Here is a 22,714-nt window from a genome sequence, read left to right as displayed (position 1 = left end):
ATATCACCCAATTGATAAAAAGCTTTAAAAGAATAAAAACATCACATACAAGTATCTTTTATCCTACAGTAATGATTCAAAAATAGACAATCTTTTGAAGTAGTATTATCATTTGAATGGGAAATTAGTCAGATGTTTCAACCAATGGTATAAAACAAGTGTGAATGTGGGAAGTCTTGTCTTATTTAAATAACGAAATTCTGGGTAATGTATTCACAAAACAGGTATGTGGAAGTATGTGATGGCTTGAACAAAGGAGATTTCCTAGGACCCCCAAAAAACAATTGTTGATGTTCATCAGGTTAATATGGTTACGAAGTTATTTTCAAAGAGAGTGAACTCCAAAAGTCCACTGTCAGGCAGATTATGTACAATGGAGGCCATTCAAAACCACTGTTACATTTCCAAGAATAATCAATCAACCAAGATCACATCAAGAGGAAGGTGTATAATACTTTGGGAAGCTTCAAACAACCACAGGTTAACATAAAGTCCTCTTTCCCATTGATAAAATGTTAGTGTTCATGAGATCACCATCGGGGAGAATAAAGAATAACGAAGGTATGCATGACAGGTTGCAAGGAGAAAACCACTATTTTTCAAAAAGAACCTTGCTATCCATTTACAGTTAGTAAAATCACATGAGTAATTCAAAGGATTGGAAGAAAATTCTGTGCATCACTGACATCAAAGAACTTTTTGGTTTCAATTAAAATGGTTGTGTTTGGCAGAAGAATCCAACCTGTGAAACATGGTGGTAGACCAATAGTTGGATATTAACTTACTTTCATTAGCAATAAGGCTGAGGCAACACTTTGTTTGCTTTTTATGTGGATGATTCCAAATATGGTGTGGTATTGGGAAGTCAAGCAGAGCATTGCAAAAATGGCAATGTACAGCATACTGTACACCTGGCTAACGTCTGTTCACCATCTCTTATTGAACTACTTTCTGAAGTGAGAAAAGCTGTGTGAAACTGAGGAATCCACAAACTATGTGAAAATCTAAGGTATCTATAAATTTCATTCAGATAAGATCCCTCCCCTTCAAACTACTTCACAAAGGTAATGTGGTTAAGAGTCATTAGCATCCAGGCTATAACTCATCAGTTATAGAATTATTTGATTGCCTAGCAAACAGCTCATTTCACATTAAGAAACACAGACAACCATGATTAATAAGCCTAGAAACAAACCATCCAGTATAAATCAGTTAATGGACATAAACAATAACCAATGCAGCTGAGGAACTTTGAAGAGTCAGACCTATGATAAAGGAAAAGCAGTACTTCACAATTTAGAAGACACAATTAATTCTTATTTTGTGCGTTGTGTGCAAAAGTTTGTTTTTACCCTATTATTTTGGCCTTCAAGGGCAATAGGGATATATGATTGTGACACCACTTAGCAGTGATAAGTTTCCCTCAGTTTTAGAGGTGTGATGGAGTTACAAGAACAGTAAGTGATACTGTACAGCAGTGTTTGGCTTGGGCAATTACAAACTAATTAAAAAACTAAGATGATTTTGTGCTGGCAGAAACAGAGCACTTCTGAGATTAAATCACTAGTTGCTAGATTCATACAATAATCTAAGATATGAATTGAGATTTAAAAAGCTGGGTTCACAAGACACATTTGAGCCAAGACCAAACAACCACATTATCCATTAACATAATATATTTTCCCAGTCATCTTTCGACTGTTTATGCTTTTAATAAGAGTTCTCAATCAGAGTCAATCTGGAGGGGAAAAAAATCTTAGTAAATATATATCATTGCATCATCTCTTATCTCATTTTCTCAGGATCACAAATCATATACTTGAATCAACCAAAATATGTAGCATCCTGGAGGAGGAGCATGTTTCCTACCTGATCCCATAAGTGGTGATTCTAGGCTGAGGCTTGGAAGGGTGGATCCATGGCTGAATGAACGTGAAGACCCACTGATGCTGGAGCTGACTAGGGAACTTCCAGAGAAAGGCAAAGAAGAGGCAGTTGGAGGGCCAACCAGTTGGGTACCTGGCACTTCTTTATTCTTGCTACCCTTGGGCCTTCCTGGTCCATGCTTGCTTTTCTTATTGGTCTTGTGCTTTTTTTCTTTCAGGACTTCTACGTCTTCCCCGCTAAGAGATGGCATGCGCTTGTGGCTGCTGCCACTGCTGACTCCACCACTCCCACTTGGGGTGCCACCAGTAGCGTTGGAGGTCTTGTAGTCCATAGGGGAAGCATCCCGTCCCCTCTGCTGACTCACGGCTGAGGTGGAGAAACGCATGATGGAACCAAAACCTGAAAAGATCACCTTCTGCTCAAAGACATCACTTTTCTGCCCTTCAGACAATGGAGAGCAGTGGGCGGAAGACGAGGATGAAGAGATAGGTTTGTGGTATTTCTCTTCCTCAGGCGGCTGCTGCTCAAGCTTTGGAAAGGTTACAAAATCCTGGGAGAAGGGCAAGGAGCTGCATGAGGTACCTGAAAGGGGAACAAGCAGAATCCTGAAATTTACAGCAAGCTGACATGAAATGTATAAGCCATTACCTGTAGCCCTGACCCGCACTCGGTCGGAGGACCTAGCGGCCGCCTGCAATAGGGCGGCGGCTGGGGCCTTGGACCGGGTTGCGCCTTTGCGACCTCTCCTGCGGCAGCGACCCACCCGGGCTCCTTGGTATACCGAGGAGCTGAGGGTGATGAAGCGCCACAGGAGACGTCTAGAGAGCAGGTGGAGGTCCTCACGCTCCGAATCTGATCGAACACAGGTAAGATCCTACTTGCGGACCTACCTGGTGGCATTACGGGCGGCCAAACGTAGATATTGTGCCACCCTTATTGCGTCCGCGGATAACCGCCCTGCCGCCCTGTTTAGGGTGACCCGCTCCCTCTTGTCACAGAGGACGCAGGGGGCACCCTTACAGGGCAGAGCAGAGGAATTTGGGGAATATCTGCAGGACAAAGTCGCTCAGATCCGGAGCGGATGGGCCCCACTCAGTGGACCAGACGAGCCGCCAACAGCGAGTCTTGTGAGACCATCCTGGGAGGAGTTTGATTCTGTTGCCCCCGAGGATTTAGATAGGTTGCGTGGACGGCTGCGACCCACCACATGTTTAATGGACCCGTGTCCCTCCTGGTTGGTACTGGCATCTTGGGAGGTGACACGAGGCTGGCTTCTGGGCCTGGTGAATGCCTCATTGGGTGAGGGATCCTTACCAAGCGCCTTGAAAGAGGCGGTGGTGAGGCCCTTACTTAAGAGGCCCTCACTCGACCCAATGGAGCTAGCTAACTATCGTCCAGTCTCCAACCTTCCGTTTCTAGCGAAGGTTGTTGAGAATGTGGTGGCCCAGCAGTTTCCACGACACCTTGACGAATCCGAGTATCTAGACTCACGCCAGTCCGGCTTCCGACCCGGGCACAGCACAGAGACAGCCTTGGTCGCGTTGGTCGATGATCTCTGGAGGGCCAGAGATAGAGGTTGTTCCTCTATCCTGGTCCTATTAGACCTCTCGGCGGCTTTTGATACCATCGACCATGGTATCCTATTGCGCCGGTTGGAGGGGATGGGAGTCGGAGGTACCGTTTTGCGGTGGTTCGGCTCCTACCTCTCCGACCGGAGGCAATGTGTGTTGACAGGGGGACAGAGGTCGACCCCGAGGCCACTCACTTGTGGGGTGCCACAGGGGTCGGTCCTCTCGCCTCTCCTGTTCAACACATATGTGAAGCCGCTGGGTGAGATCATCCGTGGTTTTGGGGTTGAGTATCACCTCTACGCTGATGATACTCAGCTGTATATTTCAACTCCAAACCACCCCAACGAGGCTGTCGAAGTGATGTCCCGGTGTTTGGAGGCCGTCGGGGTCTGGATGGGGGACAACAGACTTAAACTCAACCCCTCCAAGACTGAGTGGCTGTGGCTACCGGCACCTCGGTTCAGCCAGCTGATTCCATCGCTGGCCATAGGGGGTGAGCAATTGCCCCCTGTGGAACGGGCGCGCAATTTGGGCGTCCTCCTTGATGCCCGGCTGTCAATGGATGACCATGTGGCGGCCGTGGCAAGGGGGGCGTTCCACCAGGTTCGCCTGGTGCGCCAATTGCGCCCCCTACTGGACCGGGATGCCCTACGCACGGTCACTCATGCGCTGGTGACGTCCCGCCTGGATTACTGCAACGCTCTCTACATGGGGCTGCCCTTGGGACGCGCCCGGAGACTGCAGTTAGTTCAGAATGCAGCCGCGCGGGCTGTGATGGGGAGTACGAGGTACTCCCACGTAACACCTCTCCTGCGCGAGCTGCATTGGCTACCTGTGGTTTTCCGGGTGCGTTTCAAGGTGCTGATTACCATCTTTAAAGCGCTCCATGGCACGGGACCTAGTTACTTGCGGGATCGCATCCTCCCACATACATCCCTGCGGCCAATACGCTCACACAGGGAGGGACTTCTCCTGGTGCCATCCACTGGACAATGCCGGCGGGCGACACCGAGGAGTAGGGCCTTCTCTGTGATGGGCCCAACCCTCTGGAATGACCTCCCCCCCGACATTAGAACCACTTCTGACCTCCGCTCCTTCGGCAAAAACTGAAGACTCACCTGTTCCGATTAGCAGGCCTGGCATAATTCAACTGTCCCTCCTGGCAAATGTACTATATCTGGTTATTTTAGGGGTTTTTAATTTACTGTATTTGTTTTTAGGGGTTTGAATTTATTTTATATCTGCTTTGTACAGTTCTTTTAACGGCATTTTAACCTCCTCCATGTCAACTGTCAACTGTACATATTTAATTTTATTGTATCTTGTTATATTTTGTATGAACTGTACACCGCCCCGAGTCCCTTTCGGGAGAGGGGGCGGTCTAGAAGCATTAAATTAAATTAAAATTAAATTAAATTACAGCTCTCACATGTATCTCAGCTATTGTCTGCTCATCACAATTAAATCAATTCAAAGCTACAATTAAAAGATTGGAACTACCTAATTCCTCATCCCATTAATAAACTAAAATTTAGCTTTTGTGAAGTAATTGCATGCATTTATATTCATGGGCCTTGTCACCTTTCGCTCCATTATGTATAATAAATAAGCTCTATCTTGAAGTGATCTAATAATATATTGATCTAATAATATATATAATTTTGCTAATTACACATAGGTAGTCCTCATTTAGTGGCCTTTTGCAATTACAACAGTGATGAAAAAGTAATCTTTGGATCTTGGTATTTATATGACTTTTGTGAGTCTATAAAGCAAAAGAAAGATGAACTTAGTTTGAAACCATAAAATGGTATAATAAGGCTCACATCTAACATTTCTCACTAATTGCAAACATTTTCTATATCTACTACAAGTAGTCCTTGGTTAGAGACTGGCAACTCAATCGTTAAATGAAGCAATCACTAAGTGAAACTGTGACTGTGTTTATAATCTAAGTTCATCTTTCTTTTCCTTTGTATGTACTATGTCAGTTAAATGTTATCTTATTCTTGCTTTACCATGAGGAGGAACAATTGGACTTTTAAGTGCACATTGCATTTTTGTTGTGTATATATGATATATTGTCATATGTACTGTATAAATCTTAGCTATATGTACTTAATTAAGTCAATATTACTGCTACTATTTATATAGCACATTATCTCATTTCAGAGATTCAGAGAGAGCAATAATCACTTCCCTAAAACGACTAATTAGAGCAATGGATCTTGATCCACACTATCAATACACTACCAATGGTCAAAGAAAGGAGAGTGGCAACCAGGGACTAATTGTCTAAAGAAATGAAAAAAAAAGTCAAATATAGCTAAATTACATAATTGATATATGTTGTGTTTCCTTTTCTTGTATCATCCATCTGTATTCTGATAATCATCAGGGACAGGAAAGAACTTTGCAAGATATGGAAATCTGACTATCCGTTGATCAGCTCTACTTCATCCATTTGAACAGATGAAAATTTACTGGGATTACCAACAATCTCTGAAGCTAAATTTGTATTTGTAAGAGTTAGAACCTTTGGGAGGGGGAGTGGGGGAGAAAAGAAAGAAAACTTGCTTGGACTTACTTCTGGTCAATGCACAGCAGGAAGAGAATTAATAATAGGCCTCCTCCCTAAGAGGAACCAGAGGTAATGTAAAATAGTGAAGACTTATCTACCATTTAGAAGACTTGCCCACCTTCTATTCAATAAAGCCTGGCTAATTCAGTATATTAGTCTGATATCTTCCCCTTCCCATTCTTCCCATTTCTTTCTGTTCTTCACCTGCTGGTGGAAATGTTACACTGGATGAGGTTGAGCCAAAACCTATTGAGCTTTTCCCAAGTCCAGACTTCTTGGTTTTGTGGCTTGTGCCATGGCTTGAAGATCTTTTGCCTTTCACCTCCGACCTGATGATCTCTGAGGATTCTTTACTGCTCTCGTGGTGGTTGGTGGAACTCTGCTGAAATGAACAAAGAAGGGAGTTCAGAAGTCATGTGTTGAAGATTTTTTTCACATATGTTACTGCATGGCATATTTTATATTTCAAAAATATTTGTTCATAATGCCTAAAAAGAGGCAATGATCTGCATCACCAAAATGACAGCCACAGAAATCGTTTCTCATTCTGGATCCTGGGTGAAAAATATTGTGTTTTCTTCCATGGACGAGTATTTTAAAACTCAAATGAGGACCTGCCAGAAAAAGGAATACTAGTCTTTCTTAAAATGAGTATCACTGCCTGAAGCATTTCATCTGCCTGTCATATAGTTCTTACTTTTAGAAAAATATTCCTAGTGCCTAGTCCAGATCCATTTTTGAATGTTACTAAGAATCACCTTGATGATATGGAAGGGGGATGTTATATAAATCATTAAAAATAAATAAATATTATCATTTGAACCCATGGATTTTATTCCCATGAAAATAAAATTTGTTCCATAGAAGCATTTGGGAATTCTCAGAGTTCATAATATCAAAAAATCTAGTGGATGCCATTGTGAAGTTAGGAGATGATGAATTTAAACAGGATTAATAATACATAGCCTTATGATAACCATTTACAAAAGAACAAAACACTCATACAACAATCTTTTTTTTTTCTCTCTCAAATTTATATAGCTGTTGATCTCACAATAACTGACTCTGGGTGGATATAACCATAACAACTGCAGGTAAAATAACATTAGAATTAACCTATGATCATCCAGAAGCAGCATAGGTCAAGCATATTTATAGGATTTGTCTACAAATATGTAAATACACCCAGCAGGTTGGAAAACTAAAAAGAGGAAGAGTAAGTTCTCCAATCTGCTTTCAACATGTTATATATGTGATAGATTAATAGTGTCTCATGCTTTTTCTTCCTGTTTTCCTCCTGAAACTGGTCTCTGAAAGATTTCTCTCCTATATCTCAGATAGTATCTTCAAGCAAAACTTCTAAATTATCTTATTCTTGCTTTACCATGAGGAGGAACAATTGGACTTTTAAGTGCACATTGCATTTTTTGTTGTTTATATGATATGATATATTGTCATATGTAGTGTAAACATTCTTAGTTATATGTACTTAATTAAGTTAATATTACTATTACTTATATAGCACTTATCATCTCCAGTGTGGTTAATGCAATTAATATTTTATGTTTAATATTTTATGTCCATGTTCTCATGTCATTGTGGGGCATTTTTTTATTTCTTTTAAGTAAACATTCAAACAGTCAAGCTTTCCTCTCCCTATTTTATTTTTGAACTGCAGCTCAATCACCCATATCAACATTAATGTAAAATTATATGATACAGAATTGCCAGGAAAAGCCATAACTTGGATTTTACTGTTCCAGAGGTTATAACCAATATAAATCATGTAAATATTGTTTTACTATTCTTTCAGGATTATTTCAATAATTCCTATTCAAGTTTCCTAATTGAATAAGGGATCATACTTAATCATCTTTTTCCAGGTCATTTTAGCCCCACACATTTTGTGATATACAATGGAAGCAATTTATCTATCATCTGATTTACATGTGGTTTTGCAGCTCTCCAAGCAAACAACAATGTTTGGAAAAACCCAGAGAAGAAGCTTTAAAAGGAGTAGAAACTGAAACAATGAAAGACAATAAGGTGGAAGGTGGAAGACCAACAGTGAAATAAAAAAATACACCTTAGGTGCTCTGCAACAGATACAGCAATTATACATTAGAATGAGAGATAATCCTGCATGAGCAATTTACTTGGGTGATATCATTTTGAGGAGACAATCTCTCTCCTTCCGCTCTCTACACAATACACTAATTGTGTACAACTATATTATTAGCTGAATAAAAATCTACTGCATTTTCTCTGTTATGTCAATCAACCAGTTCTATGCAATATGCCAGGGGTGGCGAACAAGTTCGACAAAAAGAGCCAAAATTTTAAACTGTGAGAGTCAGAGAGCCACACCACGCAGTGACCTGCCAAAACAGACAAACACTCACACAAAAGCATATAATTTTAACAATAATATATTAAACACATAATATAACATGCTCAGTCAGGTGTTTTTTGTTATAAATTTTTATAAACCCATTAGAGCTGCAACGGAAGGCAACGGAAATATTTTTAGACACAAAGCTTTTGACAAGTTAAAATTCACAGTAAATGGAATAATCTCTACAATCTTTTAATATGGAAAGTCAAAGGCAAGGATGGGCATTTTCTCTTTTATTATTTATAATTGGTTAGGACAGGGGTGTCCAAACTTGGCTGGGGAATTCTGGGAGTTGAAGTCCACAAGTCTTAAAGTTCCCAAGTTTGGACACCCCTGGGTTAGGAGGTCCTGGCGGGCCAGAACTGAAAAGCTAAACAAATATTTCAGCTAAAGATTCAGGTAGAAAGAGATACAAGATGAAATGCTATGCAAATGATATAGTAGTAACGATTATGCAAACACAAAGCTCCATAAGATACTAATGGCAGAATCCAAAGATTTTTGGCTACCTTTTAGAGATAAAAAATTAAATGAAAAGTAAGATAATAAGGCATTCAATTTCCAATGAAAAAAAAAACATGAAAAGGGGGATTGGGATATGAGAAAAATATAGTGAAATATCTAGAACTCTTATTTAATAGGATATAATAATAATACATTTGAAAACAATTATAACAAATTATTGAATGAAATGAACAATTCCTTGAAACTTAGATATTATCTAAGATAAATGTTTTATTCCAAATGGCACCAACTGGAAGCTGGGTGGTGGGGTGGGGGAGCAAGATTCAAAATCATACAAGACTCAAAAGAAAGATATAGAGGAGCAGCATTTACTTGCGGGATCGCATCCTCCCACATACATCCCTGCGGCCAATACGCTCACACAGGGAGGGACTTCTCCTGGTGCCGTCCACTAGGCAATGCCAGCGGGCGACACCGAGGAGTAGGGCCTTCTCTGTGATGGGCCCAACCCTCTGGAATGACCTCCCCCCCGACATTAGAACCACTTCTGACCTCCGCTCCTTCCGGCAAAAACTGAAGACCCACCTGTTCCGATTAGCAGGCCTGGCATAATTCAATTGTCCCTCCTGGCAAATGTATTATATCTGGTTATTTTAGGGGCTTTTTAATTTACTGTATTTGTTTTTAGGGGTTTGAATTTATTTTATATCTGCTTTGTACAGTTCTTTTAACTACATTTTAACCTCCTCCATGTCAATTGTCAACTGTACATATTTAATTTAATTTTATTGTATCCTGTTATATTTTGTATGAACTGTACACCGCCCCGAGTCCCTTGCGGGAGAGGGGGCGGTCTAGAAGCATTAAATATTATTATTATTATTATTTCTTAATCTTAGACTGGATTACAAAGCAAATTGTCTTAATCTTATTTAAAGATAAAATTGAACAATCACCTCTGTGGTCCCTTCCAACCCTGTGATTCTATGGGTTTGGTATATCTACAAATGATTGGCAGATCACCAATCTTTTCCAACTTCCAGTATTTTAAGTTAAATGAAATGTTAAAAATTTAGAAAGATCTCTGCCATAGCCACCATTCTGATAATTGCTTGTCTTTTAACTTCAGTATAATGATTAATTCATTGCATTTGAATTAATCTATTTCCTTGGACACTTTGATCTCTAGTAACTAAGATATAAGTTTGTATTTTTTAAAATATAGAATACTTGATTCATGATGAGGTGCAATAGGTGACTGACAGTACTGCTACAACCTTCCTCTGACTACTTAGTCTTAGCATTTTATTCTGATTAGCAAAGTTCAAGTTCTAAGGGCTGTTTTTTTTGTATTTTTTTAAAAAAGTGGACTCAACAACCCAAAGTCTCCATTCCCCTAATTATTACCCATTTTCCACTTCATCTTAACTTAAGACTTCATCTTAACTTAACACGCGGCTCGCGGCCAAAATAAATGAGGCTCTTTGCCTCTTACCATTATTTAGTATGCTGTGGCTCAGATCGCGCGCTAAACCCGGAAGTACGGTCGACGCGACGACGCTTGCCTGGAGCGTCGTCGCGTCGACCGTACTTCCGGGTTTAGCACGCGATCTGAGCCACAGCATACTAAATAATGGTAAGAGGCAAAGAGCCTCATTTATTTTGGCTGCGAGCCACATGCGAGCCGCATGTTCGCCACCCCTGCAATATGCATTCCAGATGAGAACGTGAAAATCAGGGCTTCAAAATTCTGAAGTTCTATAATTTCTCCAAGAATAATAACTCTTTGAATGAATACAGATAGTCCTTGACTTACAATCATTTGTTTAATGGCTATTCACAGTTACGACGACACTGAAAAAAGTAACCTATGACCTGTTCTTAACACTTATGACCGTTGCAGCATCTCCCGAATTCACAAGATCAAATTTCAGGTGCATGGCAACTGGCATGTATTTATGACAGTTGCAGCGTCCAGTCTTCTTGGGATTGTCGTTTGCAACCTTCTCAGGGAGCTTCTGACAAACGAAGTCAGTGGGGGAAGCCAGATTGCTTAACAACCATATGATTCATTTAACAACTGCACTGATTTGTTTAACAATCATGGCAAAAAATGATTGTAAATTGGGACGTGAGTCATTTAACAACTGTCTTGCTTAGTAATGGAAATTTTGTCTTCAATTCTGGTCATAGATTGAGGACTACCTGTAATCAATCAAGTTGATTTATATATTCAGTTGGATCAATCTCTTTGAGTCTCCTAAACATTGCAGAGACCAATAGAATGGAAGGTAATGCAAGGATGGTGCAAGTATTCCTCGAAGAAGTGCAACCCCCCCAAAAAATAACCATCACACATCAATCAAGCTAATTCAGAAAACTGACTTCATTAACTACTCCCTTTCAGAGAGAAATATGAAGGAGGGTTTCCTCCTTATCAGTACCTCTCTGCTAATGTACATTGGAAGCTATTCACAATACATGCAAAGTTATAGGAATGCAGAGAGGCACATGTTGGGGGTGGAAATAACTCAGAAACCACATCAAAGACCTTTTAAAAGCCATAATGCCAAAAGATGACTGAAATAATAGTAATGTATTAATGCCGGGCCAAAATGTGACTCCGAAATGAACCTTAAATGGAAAATTCATTAAATTTTCAAACAGCCAACAGAAAGACCCAGATGTTTTCAGAGATTACTGATGAGAAGCTCAGACTTTTCCATTAAAGTTCAAACATAACAACAATTTAGGAAGCAAAGTGTTTGCCATTCTTCTCAGGGGTGTCACTTTTGCATGACTTGACTGACAATTGTCTGTAAATTTCACCATTTAAACTAAACGAGAAGCTTTAGTTTTCCAACTTGATTTCCTGTTACAAGGTCTTTTCCTGCCATTAATTTCGCTGCCAAAGTCAGAGAGGGTGCTCTATATTGGGTCGGGGTGGGAGCAGTGGAGACTCTGGGGCCCTTCAGATGCCACTAATCTACTATTCCCAGCAGTGCAGCAAGCACAATCAATAGTGAGGATAGAGGTAAATTCTGGAGGACCATAAGTTTCTCCTTCCCTTCTATTTAAATATTTTTCAGTTCAATTAAGTATTTTGTGTTTACGGCAAACACTTTTCATTTAGGCACCATTAAGCGTCTTTCTTCATCCCTTCTGACTGCTTCTTTCTTTTACTGTCAGATCCCTTCCTACCCTAATAGCTGTTGCATTTGCCTACTTTAACTACACTACTGTCACTGCCTCTATCTTAAAATATTGTGGCATAGATTTAATTCCACCAGCCTGTTACAGCTACCAGCTCCAGCCAGACAGGCTCCCAGCCATTTGGATTTTGGCCAATCTACTAGCTGTATGACAGCAACTGGAATAGCTTCAGTGGGGCATAAGACAGACAGCCACTAGTAAGGCTTTGCTTTTTGCTTCAACCCTTTGGAAACATAACTGAACTTTTTTGAGCTCTTTACCATCAACTCTCTGAGTTGCAAGATCAGCAATATTCAGAGAGTAAATAATAATACAGATGTAGAAACATCAACCACACACAGTCAATAAATATTAACCCATAAGATATCCACTTGAGAGAAAATTATATCCTGAATCAGTCTCTTCTCAATACTCCTGCATATTCTGTCCTGTGAGTCACTTTCTAATAGAATAACAGAGTTGGAACCAAGAGGACCTTATCTTGTGAAATGAGTTTAAGGAGTGATTCAAACTGGAGAATATAAGAGTAGGGAAGGGAGAGTGCACAAAAGCCACTGAAGGCAGAACTGTGCACTATGGTTTAGATTAGGTCTGCTGGGAGCAAGAGGAGGAAGAGAGAACAATGAACAATCTAAATCAGACAAGAGTGCCCCACATTCAAACAGAGATGTCATGGAACAACTCACGAGGGCAAAAATTAGCTGAGAAGAAAGAAATGCCTAGAGAGACAGAGTTTCAGAAGATTTGTCCATATTTCTGGAATAAAACTTCATCCTCTCTTCCACAGCCGATTCTCCTGTTTCAACACATTACGGTACACAGAAGTGGGTTCCTGCCAGTTTGGACTGGTTCGGCAAACTGGTAGTTGTTTGCTGGCCTGGGTCACTGGAACCGGCAGTGATCCAGGCCTGCCACACTTCTCAACTGGTTCCCCGGTTGGGGCGGCATGCTCCCCCCCATTTTTCAATATTCTGCGCATGAACAGACCTATTTATGAGCAACTACGCATGTGTGGGGAGCATTGCGCGCACACTGAACCAGCAGTAATGCCGACAGCAACCCACCCGACTGTACAGTATGTATACCGGAGATGACTGAATGTGCCTCCGAGTAGCCTAGCCAAAATGACTCTCATGCATCCATAATTTCAAAACATAATGTAGGTATGGAAACTGTAGCCAGTGCAAAGCTTTGCAATTCACCTCCTAAAAGAAGTAATTTATCAGGAACAAATTGCACCTATTTACTACCAATCTCAGTACAAGTTTAACTTAGAGATAATCAGATCTCTGATAGCTGCCAGAATTGAAAGTAATTTTTTTCCCCAGGAACAAATCTCCCGAAGTTTTCCTTAACAGCTTCTATGAAGGAGAAAACAGACACAATACAGACATTCTAACAACTGAACTACTTCCAGTTTAAAACTGACTATATATACAGCAGGGCAGACACTTTCTGAGTCTCCTTCTTTAAAGTGCATTGGAGGGGACGCATATATGGTATCTGTTCTTTGATAAAAGAGGAATTTTAATATTTATTGAATTGTTTACATCGAGGTTGCTTGAATCCTTATTAGCATAAGAATTGATTCCTAAACCAAGCATTACAAACTTCATATCCAAGTAGTTTTCCCGCTCTTGCAATACAAACCAGCTTGTCTATTAAAAAACAAACTTCTTGAGAATGTCATATTTGGCAGAGATTCATTATAAGCCCATTTTTGATACAGTGCCCAACTGTAAAATTGTCTCATTTTTAAAGTTAAAATTAGTGTCACATCTTACAAGCTTTTATTGCCATAAATATTTTCTCAGGCTTTTAGTTAAATTTGTGGTGCTATTGATACTTTAGTTACTCTGTATTACATTATGAGTTTTTAAATTACTTTAAGATATTCATTTCAAATATTTATATATCTCTCTGCCGAGTTCTAGGTGGCTTAGAATATCTATAAATCACAGAAAAATAATAATAAAGTAGCATCAAAACACAGTAGCAATAAAAATGTTTAAATATAACATTTTGAACTTTAACTTGATAAAAAGAGACACAAGACTAAACACTGAATATCCCCTTGAAAACTAAAATCTTCACAAGTTTTAACAAGAGGAGTTGTCTGTGTGCTTGATAAAATGGCTTATTATACTGTACGCTGTTTTTTTCCATTCCCTAATCTGAGGTTGTGTTATTAATGATAGTGAGTTATATATTTTATAAATAAAATGAACGAGGCAATTTTTAAAGATTGGGCCGACTTTTGCTAAGAGAAACAAATATGAAATGGAATCTCCATCTTTAAGGCATGCTAGAAAATGGGGTAGAAATAGATTTCATTTACATTTTAATGTGAACTTAATTAAGTTATACTTTTCAGAACAAATTTGATGATGTATTTAAAGCAAAGTGTTAAAATGTGTATGTTTGGAGGGAAAATGTGTAAACTTATAAAAATAAAATGGAAAAAACTCTAAATAATATGTCTTGCAAAATATATATGTGAGGTAAAGCTCTATTTAAAATAGGTCAAGTGCATACAAATAGTTAAAATATGTACTTAAAAAAACATAGATCGATATGGAAATGGGTTGTGACACATTTAAAATGGGAAACTGAATGAATCAAAATTTTATTTTTCATTTTTAACTATACGAATTAAAGAACTAAGTGATGGAGCTGGCGTTTGATTTAGGAGAAGGTATGAATGCAACAGGGTGACAGAACAATTCTAATCATTTGATATGCAGGACATTGCTTTAATCAGCTGTGTTACAATTTTACACACACACACACACACACACACACACACACACACACACAGACACACAGGCCTATTTTATTATTTTGGAGCTCCAGTGTAACCAGCGATGGTGATGTGGTAATGGTGCCAAAAGAGATGAGATTAAAAAAAATCTTTTTGGCACTTGCTTGGTTACATTTTGTTTATTTTATGCTGCCCATATCTCCTACAAGGAGACTCTGCTTTAGACCAGGATTGGTTTCAGAGATCAATAGATCTGTGCACAAATCAGTGACCTCTATGATTCAAACTGATGCCTCAACTTTTGGTTGCGTCTGGTGATGCAAAGGAGGGACCAATCAGAAAAATCAATAATATGTCTCAACCAACCAGAAATAATATATTTTAATCAGGGGGAAAAAAATCAGAAACTGAGCCAGAAATAATATGTCTCAACCAAACAGCTTGCAAAGGATAATAAGGGCATTTGGGAGCATTGCAGAGGTTAGAACATTTCAGGGGTGATAGGAGGAGGAGGAGGATCTGAAGGAAAAAAATAAAAACAAAAATACAGCATGACTAATGTTTGTAGTTTTTAGGAACATTAACGCATGTACAGATATTAAAATGGTATCCATACAGAGCTTTGTAAGAAGGTTTTCCTCTTCTTTCTTATGCAGCTGTTCCACCTGTTCCACCTTTCTCCATGGTGAATTATAGCTTCTGTTAGACTAGTGCTTAAACCTTTCTTTGCAGAATTCCCATAGGGAAACATTGGTCGTTTGAAAGGGACAGTTAAAAAGGGGTTGCAGGACCTGAACCTATCTGCTTTAACAATTAAGGAACGGGGGGGGGGGGGGGAATGTCATTGTGGAAGTATTTATTAAAAATAAATAAGTAAACTCTAGAGAAACTTGTCACAGGAGGAATAGACGCAATCTAGAACAGAAAAAAGAGCCAGAATGACCATTGTCTTACCTGAAGGGTGGTTTTCAGGGCGCTGTGAAGGAGAGTCCAAGCAAGAATTAAATACAGCCAATCTACCCAGAACTGAATTGAAACTTTAAACCACGCCTCTGGTGCTGATTATCTTCAGTTTTTTCAATGAAGACGTGGAACTGTTACGCGCTGAGAAATCCAACAATGTAAACAAGTCAATAAGAAAACCGAACCAACTGGAATCGTAAACGTTCGAACTGTCATCAGCGGAGCCAGACTCCAGGGTGGGGTGGACTCTCCTTCGCAGCGCCCTGAAAACGACCCTTCAGGTAAGACCAGTGACGTGCAGTCAGGGGAGGCAGGGGAGGCGGAGCCTCACCACTCTCATCATAAAAATAAAAAAGAATTACTCCAGGAAGCCGTGAAAGTGGCTGGGAGAGGCGCGCAGCTTGGTTCAGCCTCCCTGGACATCTCAGCAGCAGCCCCAAGTATGCTGATCTCGCCAGTTTTTACATCGGGTGAGCCCAGGATCCTTGCAAGGGCAATGGGACGTGTGCAGGAGGCTCCTCAGCTCCAGCCTCAATCAGCGCAGCCGCGGTCCCCTTCATGTTGGCTCAGGAAGGAGGGGAATGGGACCACGTGTGCAGGGGAAGGGGATCGCGGCTCTGCTAATCTGAGGCTGTACGCTGAGGAGCCGCCTGCACACGTGATCCCATTCCCCTTGCAAGGATCCCGGGCCAAGTTACAGGAGCCGGGGGGGGGGGGAGCGCTCACGTTGCTTGCCGCCTTCGGTATACCACTAGGTTGGGGAGTGGCGTTCTGTCTGGCCAGAGGGGAGAGTTGCCGGGTGGCTGCTCCCTTGTGAACTGGCTCCCGAAGAGCCGGGCACAGCCTCAGGGGCGAAGCAGCCATGAGGTAACCATGCTCACGAGCAGCCCCCTCGCAAATCCCCTCTCCAGCTGGGAAAAGCGCCATTCACTGACCTCGGGGGTATCCCTAAGGTGCAAAGCCATGTGGTGCTCTGCCCGCCCGCCCAGCTCGGCACATTCGGGATGCCCCCTAGGTCAGTGCATGGATCTCTGCCCGGCTGGAGAAGGGGGTTGCGCGAGCGCCTGTTTCGCCCGCAGCTTCACCAAGCCCTTGCGCAGCTCTCCCAGGCCACTGCCGCAAGCCGCCAACCGCCGCCGCCCCGCTCTGAGCATAACTTTCAAAGTCCAAAACTCGGGGCCGAGTCTTCCAGCATCGGCCGCTCTAGGAGTGCTCTCTATGGTGGGCCGGCTGCCAGACAGAGAGTTTTCCGGACAGAGTCTTCCAGCGCAACCCCCTTCTCCAGCCGGGCAGAGATCCATGGCTGCAACTAGCCGTCTGGCACTTGAGAGGGATCTCCTAAGCAGAGGCAGTTTCTCGGCCAAAGTGATCTGCACCATCCGGCCTGATGCATCCCAGGATGGACTGGAGGGATTGCATTTTGAACCTCCGATAGGTTACATGATAGTTTAATCATTTTAGGTCCAATATTCCCCTCCACCCCACGGAATTTTTGGGAACCAGGAACAGGATTGAGTAAAATCCTGTCCCCTCCTGACCTGCCAGAACAGCCTCTATGGCCCTGATATTCCTGAGATGACTGATCTCCTGTTCCATGAGGGACCGTTTGACTGGGCATGAAGGGATGGGGCACCTGATGAAGTGGCGGGGGGGGGAGGGAGGGAGAGGAACTCCAAGGTGAGGCCCATGCGGATCGTTTGTAGGATCCACTGGTCCGACGTGATCTGCTCCCACTTGGCGTGAAATAACCGGAGATGCCCTCCTATGGGAGCTGATCGTTGATGGTCATTTGTATCTCCTGAAGGGGCGTGAACCAGACCTCTCCCGAAAGGGAGTTCCTGTCTAGGTAATAAGGCTGAATCCTCCGAGGCTAGGGAGGAATTGGGGGACTGAGGAGCCTGGGAGAAGGATGCTATACTGGGAGCTGCCTGGGGCTCTAGATGGCGGGTCTTGCAAGTGCGTTTGCCTCTCTGTTGCATGCCCGCTTCAATGCCCTGGGGAATAGCCCTGTTGATGACCTCTTGCATTTCTGCTGAAAGGTTGGGTCCCTGGTCCTCGACTGGGCGAAGCCTGGGGCCGGGCCTGGGGGGTGGAAGTTGCGGTGCCAAGGGCCCCATGGGGGTTGGCCCCTCCTCCAGGTCCGAAGGACAGGCAAAAAGGTTGGCCTGATCCGCCATCGAGGGGCCTGATGAAACTTCCATGGCCAAAGAAGCCATGGGCAAGAATTCCTGGCCTTCCCCCTCGCTATTGGAGATAGGTTGAGCCTAGGCAAGGGCAACCTGTCTGGAGGATTCCTGAGAGTCCACCAACTGGGAAGCTTGGGCCTGTTGCTGGACCTTGGAAAATTGTTTTTCTAGGGCCTTCTGACGACGTATGGCATCCTTATCCTGCCCCAATCCCTGCTTAGGCCCAGGTTTGGAATAAGGTTTGTTGCCTCTGATGGCTTCCCTGGCAGCCTTGCCAGCCTGCCTAGCGAAGGCTCTGGAGGAAATCCCCATTGGTTCAGGGTTTTCTGGGGTCTGATCTGCCATGGCGTTAATAAAGGGCCTTAAACAAGACAGGTAGGGAACCACCTCCACCACCTCACAGTAGCCCACCGCAAGCCAAAATGCTCAGGAAGAGACACAGAAGGTTGCAGGAAGAGATTCAGCCAGGCAGGGTTATGGCGCGAGTAAATCCAGCTCCCAGCGCCTGCAGGAAGGTAAGGGTTGCGATCCAGGCGACCACAAGCACTTGCCGCTTCAGTCTGAAAGGCTAGGGGCCCAGATCGCCAGTCTGATCGGTCAATGAGGTCTCCACACGGCTCCTGCTATGAGTCAGGCTTCAGCAGCTGCAGCATGCGGTTCAATCGAAATCGAAATTGAAAACAAAACAGGCGGCTCCAAATGGAGATCGGCACTCCCTGCCACCTCTCCAGACATTTTAAAGTTGCCACTAATGCTTAGGAGAGCCCTGAGGGGCCGCGCCGAACGCCAGCTTGTAAAAAGCATGGACGATGACAACGGAGCTCTCAGCGGGGACTTCCTCCCGCAGCAGGGCTGTTGCGGTGGTGCTGGAGTCGGCACTCTTCCCCAAGAGCTGTCTGTGATCCTGCGGGGCCCATGCAAGATCGGGACACCGGGAGGACCAAGGGCGAGAGAGAAGCCAAATTGGGATTTAAAGTAAATTTCTCTCACCAACCCTGCTCCAAAGTAAATAACACGATCTTTTCCTTTCAGTAATATAATTGAGAGTCCAAGCAATCTATCTAGAATTGAAGAGAAACTCAAAGCGCGTCCACTGGGCTAGCTGAATTGAAAAAAACTGAGGATAATCAGCACCAGAGGCGTGGTTTAAAGTTTCAATTCAGTTCTGGGCAGATTGGCTGTATTTAACCCTTGCTTGGACTCTCCAGAGCAGCGCCCTGGAAAATAGACCATCCCTGATTTTAGATGGTTATTTCTGGAATCAGATTCAATCTTTGAAAAAGTCAAAAGTCTTTGTACAATCCATGAGGACTAATCATGTCATTATAGAGAAGCCATGGACCACAGAAGATATTATGTATTCATATTTTTTGCCTGCCTAATCTTTCTCGGGTTTGTTAAACTGTTCCCTCCCTCCAAAAATATTTTTTGTTTTGTTTTTGGATGGGGTTTTTTTTATTTTTGTTTTCTCTAAATACAAATTGCTGATATTGCTTTCAAGTGCGTGGATACCACTATTTTAGCTACATTTCTACAAGTGAAACAATTAACCAAATTTTGAAGTGATTTTTTTTGGGGGGGGGGGTGTTAAATTTTCAACCATACTAAGCCGGCCAGCCATGACTAGATCCAAAATGTGCATCCAGGACTCACCTCCTCTCCCTGTAGTTTTGTTTCTGTCATGCATCATTCTGTGCCACTGAGCATGTTCATTAGGTTACTCTTGGAAGCTTTTCCTCTTTTGGGTTTCCCCTTCCCCCTTCCCCAAAGTATGTTTAATCCTTAGCAATCCTTGAAGTTCCCTCTTGTATGCAGATTATTCAGCCCATAAAGGCTGCATTAGCAGTAGCTGAATTTATTTAAATTTTATGATCTCTGAAAGGAAGCTGACAATAACGCCCTGCCAGAATCGAAAACCCCGTATGCAAACTTGACAAGGAAGGGCTTATTGTCACTTAACCTTTTTTGTTGGATTGAAATTCCTACCTCCTCTTGAAAGTTATGATGAAATTTACTGTTATTTCTTGTTGATTAAGAAGATCTATTCAAAATCTTCATCTGAGCATTCAAAGGTTATTAGACCCTTCTCTGATCTTTCCCTATAGGAACAGTTGTAGCACCTATTTCCCGTTACTATTACTCCTAGTAATGGATTGATCTCACTCCAACATCTATAAGACTGTTATTTGGGGCTTTAGTGTGGTCATTCCCCCTTTGTGCTCCAAGTTTGTTATGAAGAGAGCAGTTACATGACAATAATTATATAAAAATATATTGGTTGTGAAGAAGAGTCCAAAAGTAGAACTAAACTAAAATCCAGTATCTGTAAGCAACGTCTATGATGTGATGATTCAGATTATAGAAATCACTTATACTTTAAATTATAGTCTCTCAATCATTAGTTTTTTTAACTCAGCAGTAAATTCCATAACTTCACAGAGCAGCATGTAAAAGACACCACTACTAGACTCCAGCCTATATTACCGGTCAGGGGATTGAGAAACAGCATGGAGTGGGCCAGAAACACCACCACCCCTGGTTTGCAGGGGTGGGTTCTGGCAGTCATTACTGCCAGTCTGCTTGTGGCTGCGCTGTGTGCACATGCACAGAACAATAAAAATTGCTCTGCACATGCGCAGAAGCAAAAAACAAGATGGCGCCACCTGGAGAACTGGTTCGGGGGCGTGGCAGGCCTGGGTCGCTGCTGGTTCCAGCAACCCAGGCTGCCAAACTGTTGTGTACTCGAGTTACAACCAGCCCCTGTCCATCAAGCCGGCAGGTGATTGTTATTGGGTCCTGCATGGAGGCGTTCCGGCGGGAGAATGGCAAGGTTCTAATTGGTTGATGGGTTGACAGCTACCTTATAAATAACCCAAGTTTTACTGTTCTGTTGAGCTAGTGTTGTTACTGAATAAGCTACTGTTGAATGCAGAATAGCCTCAGTCTTTACTCACGGCCACAGAATATTTAATACTGGCGACAAGGAGCTAGACCGAATCCACCAAGTGCCGCAGTTTATTTTTCTGCCTCTTTGAATGATACAATATCTACTATTCCCAATTTCACTCTCTTCAGCGCGGATAAGGAATCATGGGAAGCGTTCTTAGAAAGGTTCGAACGTTTTTTGCTTGCGCAGGACTTAGCTGACATAAATACTGATCACAAAAGAGGCTTCTTTTTAAGTGCATGTGGCCCCGAGATGTTTAGTATGGCACGGGCACTTACTGCCCCTACCCCAATTAATTCTGTGCCTTGGGACTTGCTGCTGACTAAATTTTAAAAATCATTATTTGCCAGCTCCCTCAAAGATTGCCCGAAGACATGCTTTCAGGCAATGTACACAGAGAGACGGGGAACCCATCTGCCAATACATGGTTTTCCTCCACCATGAGGCACTCCATTGTGATTTCCGTGACTTGGATGAAGCCCTTTTAGAACATCTGTGGCATTAGAGATATCAGGCTGAACTGCAGACTCCTGGCCAGATCCGAATTAACCCTCCAAGCTGCTGTGGATGAAGCCAGGACTGCAAGTCTACTGCCCAAATTCAAAATAGTTTGAATGGCGCTAGTCAGCAATTCTCCACCATAATTCATCATCAAGCAGACCCTGAGGAAACATGGTCTGAGGACTGTGAGGAAATTGCCTGAACCTGAAACCTAGGGCGACTGACAATGCGATGTTCCCTGAAGTAGATTGCCAATCTGCCGGTTTCTCTGCCAGGACATCAAGCAGGTCACTGGCTAGCTCCCACTCGACTTGCTCTGCACTGGACAGTGACAGCTATCAAGGCACCTGAGATGTCCAGACCGCAGCCGAGAGATCATCCAAGATGTCCAAATTCTTCCTAACGGTCAAGATTGAAGACACCCCATGGAGAATGGAGATCGACACGGGGTCTACAAAATCCATCATTTCCTGGGTTTCGTTGCAGAAGATCGCACCCTCATTTAAAAAAGCGTTCCTGTCCCAATGCAGCTGTCGTTTTAAGGACTACCGGGGCAATCTGATACCAGTCCTCGGCATGGCTTCCGTACAGGTCGAGCACAATGCCTTCAAGGGCCACCTGCCTCTAGTCATGGTTGCCAAGCGTCTGGCCACTCTGCTGGGCATTGACTGGTTCGAGTCCCTGGGGCTCGCCCTTGCTAGCATCCACTCTACTGTGACTGACACCTTTGATGAATTGGCCACTGAGTTTTCTGATGTGTTTGCTAATTCCTTAGGTAATTATAAGGGATCTCCAATCACCCTTAATTTGGACCTTAGGATTCCCCCCATTCGATTAAAAGCTAGAAGGGTACCATTCGTCTTGAAGGCAAAGGTAGAGGCTGAACTAGATGAGTTGGTTAGCCAAGGGATCCTGGAGCCCGTCGACCATGCTCAGTGGAAGACGTCCATCGTCACCTCTGTGAAGGCCAATGGGTCTATCAGGATCTGTGTGGATTACCGTTCAACATTTGTTGCACTCATTTGGACATGGCCAAATTTTTGCTAAATTGGACATGGCACAGGCGTATCAACAACTGCCTTTTGATGATGCCTCGGCCAATGCTCACACTATCGTAACACATAAAGGTGCTTTTAGATGCAGGAGGCTGCAATTCGGGGTTTGTGTGGCTCCTGGCTTGTTTCAAAGCCCTATGGAGCACCTGCTCCAAGGGCTTGATGGGGTAGTCCTGTATTTTGACGACA

General features: G+C 42.8%; 1 protein-coding gene across 7 annotated transcripts in view; it reads right to left on the bottom strand.

Moving 5' to 3' along the window:
* The window catches only part of MLLT6 (MLLT6, PHD finger containing), a 127,242-nt gene that overhangs the window by 30,482 nt on the left and 74,046 nt on the right, over positions 1-22,714 (bottom strand). For 5 of the 7 annotated variants that reach the window (XR_014173577.1, XM_081932872.1, XM_081932868.1 and 2 more), the window contains 2 exons: positions 6,244-6,421; positions 1,870-2,469 (listed from right to left, as the gene is read on the bottom strand). Coding sequence is in view for 6 of the 7 variants with exons in the window: in XM_081932872.1 (XP_081788998.1) it covers positions 1,870-2,469; positions 6,244-6,421 (778 nt within the window). In the remaining variant the exon portion in view is untranslated. The remainder of the gene's footprint in view (positions 1-1,869; positions 2,470-6,243; positions 6,422-22,714) is intronic. The other 2 variants (XM_081932870.1, XM_081932871.1) reach the window with 1 other exon arrangement.

This window comes from Natrix helvetica, assembly GCF_964273705.1.
Source record: "Natrix helvetica genome assembly, chromosome: Z".
NCBI classification, from domain to species: domain Eukaryota; kingdom Metazoa; phylum Chordata; class Lepidosauria; order Squamata; family Natricidae; genus Natrix; species Natrix helvetica.
The sequence above is the reverse complement of the archived record's forward strand: the minus strand, read 5'-3'. Positions and strand labels throughout refer to the sequence as shown.